General features: G+C 38.8%; 2 protein-coding genes across 7 annotated transcripts in view; both read left to right on the plus strand.

Annotated features, from left to right (window-relative positions):
- Positions 1 to 4,246, plus strand: part of LOC101164267 (apoptosis-stimulating of p53 protein 1) — a 139,137-nt gene extending 134,891 nt beyond the window's left edge. For all 5 annotated transcript variants that reach the window (XM_023951409.1, XM_023951407.1, XM_023951408.1 and 2 more), the window contains one exon: positions 3,071 to 4,246. In XM_023951409.1, coding sequence (XP_023807177.1) covers positions 3,071 to 3,112 — 42 coding nt within the window. In that variant the 3' untranslated portion in view covers positions 3,113 to 4,246. The remainder of the gene's footprint in view (positions 1 to 3,070) is intronic.
- A 104-nt stretch (positions 4,247 to 4,350) lies between these two features.
- LOC101160387 (serine dehydratase-like) lies at positions 4,351 to 8,216 on the plus strand. 2 transcript variants are annotated; one of them, XM_011494026.3, is made up of 9 exons: positions 4,351 to 4,433; positions 5,207 to 5,425; positions 5,502 to 5,538; positions 5,608 to 5,747; positions 5,821 to 5,909; positions 5,987 to 6,220; positions 6,294 to 6,424; positions 7,276 to 7,362; positions 7,994 to 8,216. In XM_011494026.3, exons 2-9 carry the CDS (start codon positions 5,279 to 5,281, stop codon positions 8,095 to 8,097), a joined length of 969 nt encoding a protein of 322 aa, XP_011492328.1. In that variant the 5' UTR covers positions 4,351 to 4,433; positions 5,207 to 5,278; the 3' UTR covers positions 8,098 to 8,216. The 2 variants fall into 2 exon arrangements, with proteins under 2 accessions (XP_011492328.1, XP_011492327.1); XM_011494025.3 differs by lacking the exon at positions 4,351 to 4,433 and adding an exon at positions 4,687 to 4,816.
- Positions 8,217 to 9,346: the final 1,130 nt, after the last annotated feature.

The following is a 9,346-nucleotide window of genomic DNA, read 5'->3' on the forward strand; positions in this document are numbered from 1 at the left end:
GCTCCATTGAAATACATGGAGAATTTTTCGTTCAGAAGTTCACAGTTAAACTCCTTCTACAATTTTTTTACCTATTTTAACCGTTCGACTATGAAAATGTTCAGCTCTTTCATCTTATTCAAGCTATGACATTTTGGTCCTTCAAATCCCTGAACTTTTCCAGATATTCCCGGATATTCCTGAATTTTCCAATCTTTTTGCTCCATTGGCCACACCTTTGCTTCTTTAAACAATTGTAACTTTAACATTCTTTTGGCTAGAGACACCGTTCAAATATTGAAATGTTCACAAGGTTTTGGACTTCAACATAAGGTTCAAAATTATTATGGGATGGCAACACCACCTACAGTTTGGCGGCCATTTTGTGCCAAAATGTGAGGCAATTTTAAACTTCTTCAAACTTTCACCTATTTTTACCATTCTACTATTACAATGTTCAACCCTTTCAGCTTATTCCTTTCAGCTATGACTTTTGGTCCTTCAAATCCTTGAACTTTTCCAGATATTCCCGGATATTCCCAGATTTTCCAATGTTTTTGCTCCATTGGCCACACCTTTGCTTCTTTAAACAATTGTAACTTTAACATTCTTTTGGCTAGAGACACCGTTCAAATATTGAAATGTTCACAAGGTTTTGGACTTCAACATAAAGTTCAAAATTATTATGGGATGGCAACACCACCTACAGTTTGGCGGCCATTTTGTGCCAAAATGTGAGGCAATTTTAAACTTCTTCAAACTTTCACGTATCTTAATCCTTCTACTATTACAATGTTCAACCCTTTCAGCTTATTCCTTTCAGCTACGACTTTTAGTCTTTCAAATCTTTGAACTTTTCAAGATATTCCAAGATTTTCCAGGATTTTCCAAGATTTTTGCTTCATTTAAATACATGTAGAATCCTTGAAAACCTTTGTTGCTTTCAAGCATTATAACTTTAACAAGCTTTCAGCTAGAGGCACCGTTCAAACATTGAAATGCTCACAAGGCTTTGGACTTCAACATACGTTTTGAAATTATTATGGGATGGCAACACAACCTACTGTTTGGTGGGCATTTTTTGACAAAATCTGAAGCAAATGTTGCAATAAACTTCATCCATGGCTGGAACTGAACATATTGAAATTCACTGGATCTGGACATATAAGGAATGTGGGCGTGGTTAGCAAACAAAGCTCGTTGCTAAGGACGTCCAAAAGTTTACTTTTTCTGATTCATCTGAAACCGACGTTGATTTGTTCCTCATCTCCAGGCGACCCAAACGTAAAATGGTTGCTATGGAGATAAAATTAATAGAAAGCCGCCATTTTGAAAAAAATGGATTTTCTATCAACTTAGAACATGTAGGTTTTACCAATATGATACTCTCAAACAATGTGTTTTTTGGATTCAGTTGATGATGCTGATTCCAATGCTAGTACTTTTAGCCATTTTAGCAACTTCTTCAAATTTTCAACACTTCAGCCATTTTTTCAACAATTTCAGCTTTAATGCTTAACTCCTTCTACAAACTTTGACCTATTTCAGCCATTCTACTATTACAATGTTCAACTTTTTCATCTTATTCCTGCTAGGACTTTTGCACATTTAACTTTTCAAGGTTTTCCCAGTACAGTTAAGCCATTTCTTCAGCTAATTCAGCTTTCATTCAGCAGTACAGCATTCAACCCTGCATTTTCTTCTGGAAATGCAGCTCCTTCTAGTTTTTGCAACTGCCTCATTGTAGAACTTTTTCCTTAATCAATAACAAGCCAGTAACCTTCACCCAAGATACTTTTTAAGAATATAACACCTAATGTGACCGTCATTATTTATCTGGCTAATTTTGAAACTTTGTCATGTGTGTGAATTATCCAAACTGTATAGGGTGAACTCTACCTAGATCATTTTTTTACAGAGAGGTTCTGAATCATGAGAGTGCAGCTGTAGCTTCCTCAGCTTCTTTAACGCAAGAGCGCCCTCTGCAGGGGCTTTATGACACCTGCTCTGTGTTTCTTCAGTAAAAATCTCCTCACATTTCTCTTTACAAACCAACATTGAACAGTCGTGGTTGTGAAGGTTGCATCTTTGCTGCTTTTGCGTAAAACTTTTAGACCCACCTTTGCGTAAAAGTTTTATGAATCACTAATGTAACGTCCCCTCTTGTTTTTTTTTTTTTCCTATTAACCCCTTCATGCCTGACTTTATTTTCAACTATTAAAAAAATATTTGTCAATGCTTTTTCTTTTAAGGTGATGCTATATTAGGTGGAGTCCTGGATTTAATGATACGTTGTGAATTAACGGCATGAAAGGGTTAAGTTTGTTCATTTATCTCAAGATATCAGTTTTTTTTACCAGCTTTATAGATTTTCTTCATAGTTAGGCCTCCTTTTCCAACCAACCTACTGACTTTCTGACTGTTTGCTTCAACTTAGCATATTTGGACCCTTTTCTACCCTCAGCTAAATGTATTTAAATATTAAAATATGTCTATCGTTAAGCTGCACATAAAGTCTTTACCTTTGATACCATGACTTTATGTGCAGACCACATAAAATGTAACTGTGGTTCTTGCTATGAACAAACGTTAAATAAATGATTCAAAACAAAAGCTGCATTTATTAAAATGAACACCTTAACCCTTAGATTGTGTTTGGGTCCAAATTGACCCGTTTTCACATTTTAAAACCCAAAGACAATTAAAGAAAATGATCTGACTTGCATTATTCCACTGTATGTGCTTTTGAACTTTACCGTTTTTAATATGCACCTATTTCAATCATAAAAGATTTATTAGAGCTGTAGGCTCTTTGTTTGTGTATTTTCACGATGCTAGTTTTTTGGGAGTTAGTCTGGCCTGACACAATCAGAACAGGTGTAGAGCCCTAGAGGGAGAGACCTGAAGAGTGTAGATGCTGGTGATGACTGTGGAGCTGATGATGCATCCTGAGGGTAGGAGAGGTGGAGCTTAAGCCAGAGAAGGGTTTGGAATGTGGAGACGCAAACAAAATCGTGTTACTGATGTTCAGCCACCTTGAGAACAATGTTAACACGGTGTAGTGACCCGCTCCGTCTTGCTCTCTCCACAGCTGTACCCGAGGATCAAACCCAGACAACGCTCGCTGGCATGAAGCCCGGACCACAAGGCACGCTGGCAGAAGTCACATGCACGGCCAAACACGACAAAGGAGAAGAGGAGCATGCGGTTCGGAAACAGAGACGGAAAACCTCAACGGAGAATGAAAAAAGATGGCAGAGACTGCATTTAGTCTGAATGTAGCAGAACCGATTCATGGTAGAAGCATCGTTTCTTTTTACAGGCCTGGATTTTGGATCCAATGCTTGACAGGCTTCACGAGAATTCAGCAGCATGAGAAAGGTGCTGAAGAAAAAAAAAAGATTCCGTTTAACTTTTGGATGTAACTTCAACGTTAATGCAGCTTTAGAAAGTGAAAATATGATGCAGATGTTTTCAAGTTCTACGTGATATTCTCCAAAGAATCTACCATTAGCCATCACTTTTTTATGGTTTTTACAGCCAAAGAAAAAACGCGATGAGGTGGAAGGAGGTGAAAGAAAGTGCATTTTGAATGTGAAGACGGAGAGGAAAAACGACGAAGGATGCCTGAAAGTTTTTTGAGTGGCTAAAAAAAAGGGTTTTATTGGAAGTCCTTTTCATGTCAATGTTATTTTGACAGCCAGTTGTTAGTGGACAGCAGAAAGAGGAAGTAAGTAGGTTTAAAAATTTGACTGATTTTTATAGTTCAGAATAAAGAGGCAGGCTCCTTTTATTAGCAGAAAAACCTAAAAACCAAAAGTGCAGTGTTAAAAGATTTAATCAGCTCTTATTAGGCTTTTTACAGCAAAGTCAACCTCTGTTTTGAATGTCATTAACTATAACATTTTTCAGTGTTATTATTTTTCTCACCTTTTCATTAGTGTTGTTTAATACCCCTAATGTTGCTGTTTTATTTAAAACAACAATTTTTTTTGTATTTCTATGAATAAATATTACTAGTATACCCTTGATTTTCTGTCAGAAATGACTCGCTTCTGCCACCTAGTGTACAGAAAGGGTTTGGCACAAATACAAGAACTGGTCATCAACCCCCCCACCCTGTATGAACAATGAAGCAGTTCGCTGAAAGACGTTTGATGTGAAGGTTGAACATGAATTTTGAGGAGTATAAATCATCATTCTGTGTATATGCAAGCTGTAACTGTACATGTAATGTGCAATAATAAAAGTTTAATCCATGCAAAGACTGAAAGCTGAGCCTCTTTTGTAGCAGCCGCAGTAATAGTGTGTGTGTGTGTGTGTGTGTGTGTGTGCGCGCGCGCGCGCGTCACCTCATAAAAAGATTAAAGTCTTCAGAATAATACTTTGGACTTTAGTGCTCATGAGTTCTGCTTCGCCATCATTCAATCTTTCACCTAAGAAAAACATTTCAGGTACTATACTCTTAACTTGCATCCCTATGCCTTTTTTAATTCTTAAATAAAAACACTTTAGTATAAATTATAGGATAAATAAGAATGTATCAGGACAAGAGCATATTTTTATATTAAAACAACAACAGAGTGAATGTCAACCCTGTTTTCCGTGCGTTTTATTTCGTAGAGTCGTAAATAGTTGAAATGTTAGTGTTACTATATTCAATGTAGATAAAATATTTTTTCAAAGCAAAAGCACGGTCAGTTTATATTTTGAAAATGTTGACCGGAAGTGGTCGAGCTAGCTTAACTTCTATTTTGCTCAATGCTACTTGGTATTTTTATTTGTAAGGTGCTTATCATTACGAAAATTAGGCGCATGTTCAAAGCAAAACATTGAAGTATGACCAACTATAATATTATAATACTATCCTTTGCCCGTTAAATTATTTACGTTATGTTGACTCGCGCTGTTTTATGTAGCGGTTATCTTCGTCAAACTAAGCTGTAGCTTTTTTAAAGCTGCAGCATATATTTTGATAAATGTATTGCCTTCGCTTTTTTAATATGGCAAAAAAATGTTATTTTTATTTATACAAGCTTTTTACTGACAAAAATATTGTGTTTGTTATATCGGATTAATAGCCTTTCATGATGTATGTAATAAACTTGTTTTTTTACGAAACAGTTACATAATGCGTATTGTCAGCGTCTGTGTTTTTTTTCTGAGTGTGCCTGAACGCATCACTGATTCAAGTTAATCAACACATTCTTATCCTGTGATTTCCTAGCCTGTCAGAGCTCCCACAGCCTCAGACTTCTCCTCTGAACTGCTTTGAGCTCTAGTGGGGAACAGTGGCACCATGTCCCAGCAGTTTCACCTGAATACACCTCTGCTGGAGAGTGTCAACATGTCCAAGCGAGCAGGCACCACAGTCTACCTGAAGATGGAGAGTTCCCAGCCCTCTGGTTCCTTTAAGATCCGGGGAATCGGACACCTGTGCCAGCAGGTGGGAACCTCAGTCGCATTATTTTAAACATATATATGTTTGTCCTATTTAAAAAAAGTTTCATTCATACTTTCAGCTCGCCAGACAATCTAAAGGAGTCGTCTGCTCTTCGGGTATCATTCGTTTTGTTGTTTAACTCTTTGGGGTGGTTCTGTTTTATAGTGGGTGTTTGGGTTTTCCAGGTGGTAATGCAGGTATGGCTGCAGCCTATGCAGCCAGGAAGCTTGGCGTGCCCGCCACCATCGTAGTCCCCGCCTCCACTCCACAGCTGGTGGTGCAGAGACTTAAGGATGAGGGCGCGGCTGTCAGGATTGCAGGGAAGGTGAGGTGTGATGGAATGGCGTGTAGAAGCGCCACTTCAGAAAAAGAAAACGACATTCCAGTTTTGTGCTCAGGTTTGGGATGAAGCCAATGTAGAGGCTCTCAGACTGGCAGAGACGGAAGGGCTGATGGTTATTCCTCCGTTTGATCATCCTTTACTTTGGTAAAACAACTGTTACACATTGTCATTGGACTTTTCCCAGACGTGATTCACGTTTGTGTCCCCGCATTTATTTACAGGCGGGGCCACGCCAGCATGATTGCAGAGATTGCAGCCTCTCTGGGTCCTGGGGCGAAGCCTGGAGCCGTGCTGCTCTCTGTGGGTGGAGGAGGCCTCATGTGTGGGGTTGTCCAGGGGCTGAGGGATGTGGGATGGATGGATGTGCCCATCATCGCCATGGAGACAGTGGGGGCCGACTGTTTCAATGCTGCCGTTAGAGCTGGGAAGCTAGTCACTTTAGACGACATCACCAGGTCAGATTTGGTACAAATGTTCAATATTTCCACCTGATGTTTGGGGTTGCGTGTTTAATCTGTGTCTTCACAGCGAGGCCAAATGTCTTGGAGCAAAAACGGTCTGCAAACAAGCCTTCGATTATAGCCAGTGCCGCGAGCTGACCATCATCTCGGAGGTGGTGACGGACCAGCAGGCTCTGCAGGCTGTCCTGACCTTCCTGGGTTTGTGATTTGAAGAACATTAGCAGTGGCTTTGTTCTAATGAGTGGAACTTCTTTCTACATTACTCAATAATTATTTTGAAAAAAATGTGCACATTATTTTCCTTAGTTGGTGAGATTCCTATTTATAGGGTTTTTACTGATTTTCTGTGCCTGCTTGACTAAAGAACCCCAACCTTTTGCTGAGCTCCATTCTCTGCAGCATTAAAAACATCACAGCTTAGAGCCAGATTCCAGCTCAGACGAGGAAAACACGGATCTAGTCGTCTGCAAGTGGTTGCTTTGAGCTTGTGGCCCAACCATAATTTTTTCTACTAATCTTTTTTTTTAATGGCATTTTTTCTTTTGCTCCTGATTCTAGAGTAAAGAGATAGTCAGAAATTCAATTTTAAGCTTTATTTTCTTAATATATTTCTGCCATCATCAGAAAAATTCAACAAGAACAAATTAAAAATCCTATTTTCGTTGCAGGTTAATAGTTGTAGAAGCTGAAAATAACAAACCAGCATCAAGCTAACTGAAGTTTACTCCTTGTACTTTGGCCTTGTGTCTCTTTTTCCTCTTTTTTTGTGTGTGCCTTCAAGTATTTTGGATTTTGCTGCCTTCCAGGTCACTTCATTAAATGAGGTTTGGTCTCGCCTGGTCAAATTAAAGAATGAAGCACTCAGCATTTGTCTTTTTTTATTCAGAGCTCAGTGAGTCAGTAACTTAGCATGAAACGTTTTTCTTGGAAATTCTAAAGGGCTGGATTAGTTCAAAAACATCCGAATAAAATGCACAAAAAGGATGAAAGTTCATGTGATTTGCTCTCATGTTTGCTCCTTGAAGACATTTTTGCTGGTTGTCTTGCAGATGAGGAGCGTGTGCTGGTGGAGATGGCGTGTGGAGCTGCGCTCGCCGCTGTCTATGGCGGCCTCATATGCAGGTTACAGGCTGAAGGTACCATGATAAATAGTATGGCTTCACTTTTGAAACCCTCCCGCCCGTTGACTGTATAAAAAAAAAACGGAAGGAGTGACGTCTCCCATAGAAAATGGCAATTCAGTCGCCATTTTTTTAAGGAAAAGGACGTCGCCATGTCCTCATTTGTCAACATTTCTATGGCAACCACTCTCACCAATCAGGAGTGAGCTTGTTGGAAGTCCACACCCCAAGCACTTGAAAGTTGGCTACATGAAATCTGTTAATCAAACATTTGGAACGTTTAACGTGAGACCACATACTTTTATCGAGGCATCTGATTGGTCAGTTTATAACTTAAATAACTATAATGAATGAAAATGAGGATTGGAAAGAATGTGTTAAAAATGTATCAGAGCAAGAATGGTTATTCTGAATGACTGAGTAATAGCTGTTTATCTCTGTATAGAAGTTTCTTGGAGTCAGCAGGTACTATTTGGAATGTGGGGGGAGGGGTCACTCAATCCAGGTCTCATATACAGTCAGTGGTCCTGCTCTGAACCTTTCTTGCTCTGTCAATAACGTTACTCTAAGCTAACATAAAAAAGTCATATTATAAGTGGAATTTTTGGCGCATCCATAACATTCTGGGATCTTTCTGTCTTTCTAGGTCGCCTACCGACTCCACTGGGCCCCCTGGTGGTAGTAGTGTGCGGTGGCAGCGGCGTTAACATGGAGCAGCTGACCACACTGAAACAGAAACTACTTTCTTAAAGCAGAAACATTCATCCTTTTTTTTTTTATTAAACAGTAACACAAAGTTGTAGCCGTGTGCACACAGCAGGTGGCTGTAATGGATGGAGACCAACCACGCAGCTCCACCCACAAAAAAATGAAGCATATCTTTAGCTTTGCTAAAAGAACTTTTGCAGCACGATGATGATGTGACACCAGATTCTGACAAAAATGGACTTCCTGAATATAGATGACTGGACGTCACAGTTTTCCTTCAAAACAGAGAAACTCATCAATGGAAATCTCTTCCTACTTTAAAGAGTCTTCAGTTAAAGATAAAAATATGATAAATTGTGCGTTTTTTTCCTAATAGGTCCAGTTAGCACCCAAATTTCTCAGCACAGAAAATTATGAAATGAGTACAATATTTTTTGTGGGAGGAAATCCCCTTCAAATTTCAATGTGTGTGTCAATGGGTAAAGATATTTGCATACGTTTAAATGAATGCATGAACGCTTTCCCCCCCCTGAACTTCTAAAGGAGCGTCTGCTCTAATACGTCTGTGTTAGCTTAACCCTTGTGCTATCTTAGATGACCCCCCCCCCTTACATTGATGTGTTCTCCCTACCATCATAAAGGTGGAAAAATTTCATGTAATCCATGGACACCAGTGAAGATCACAAATCCTTGAAGAAAAAAGGTTCAGTGCACTGTCTAGTGGGTCTAGATGACCCAACTCCCAATGGTAAAGTGTCTAGGATAGCACAAGGGTTAAGCCAGAAACGAGGAACTCCTATTGCAGTTCCTAATGTCTCCTGTAGGTGGTGCACAGTTCACTTTAAAAAATGGTTTGCATTTGTTAATGGAAAAAAAACGGCAATAGTCTCTGAAACTGACAAAAGTAAGAAGAAATAAAAATTTGTTGAAAATCAGACATTGTTCTTAACAGTCATTTAAAAAAGTTTGAGGAACAAAACGGGCATGGAAACTAGTGATGGTGCTATTCCCTCAATATCTGGTTGTGCTATAAACCAATTTCCATAACTGTTAATCAGACTACATTGTAGTTCTCTGTATTAACAGAGAACTACTCACAATTTTTTACATATCTGTATTGTATTCTTTCATACATCTTGTGTATTTAGGTCTTGGTGTCTCTTTTTTTTTATAAACAGATGTAAATTAAAGAATTTTTGGTAACAGAACAATATACATTTGAACAACTAAAAGGAAAAACAAAACAAAAAACTCAGACACACAAGAAGGGCAAGGAATAAGAGACCACAAA

This window comes from Oryzias latipes, chromosome 22, assembly GCF_002234675.1.
Source record: "Oryzias latipes chromosome 22, ASM223467v1".
Taxonomy (NCBI): Eukaryota; Metazoa; Chordata; class Actinopteri; order Beloniformes; family Adrianichthyidae; genus Oryzias; species Oryzias latipes.

What these genes read in the sequence shown, in the direction of transcription:
- LOC101160387 (XM_011494026.3), top strand. Translation starts at nt 5,279, where the DNA reads ATGTCCCAGCAGTTTCACCTGAATACACCTCTGCTGGAGAGTGTCAAC. An exon ending in TCGGACACCTGTGCCAGCAG is followed by an intron (nt 5,426 to 5,501) that starts GTGGGAACCTCA and finishes TCATACTTTCAG; the next exon opens with CTCGCCAGACAATCTAAAGG. An exon ending in ATGCAGGTTACAGGCTGAAG is followed by an intron (nt 7,363 to 7,993) that starts GTACCATGATAA and finishes CTGTCTTTCTAG; the next exon opens with GTCGCCTACCGACTCCACTG.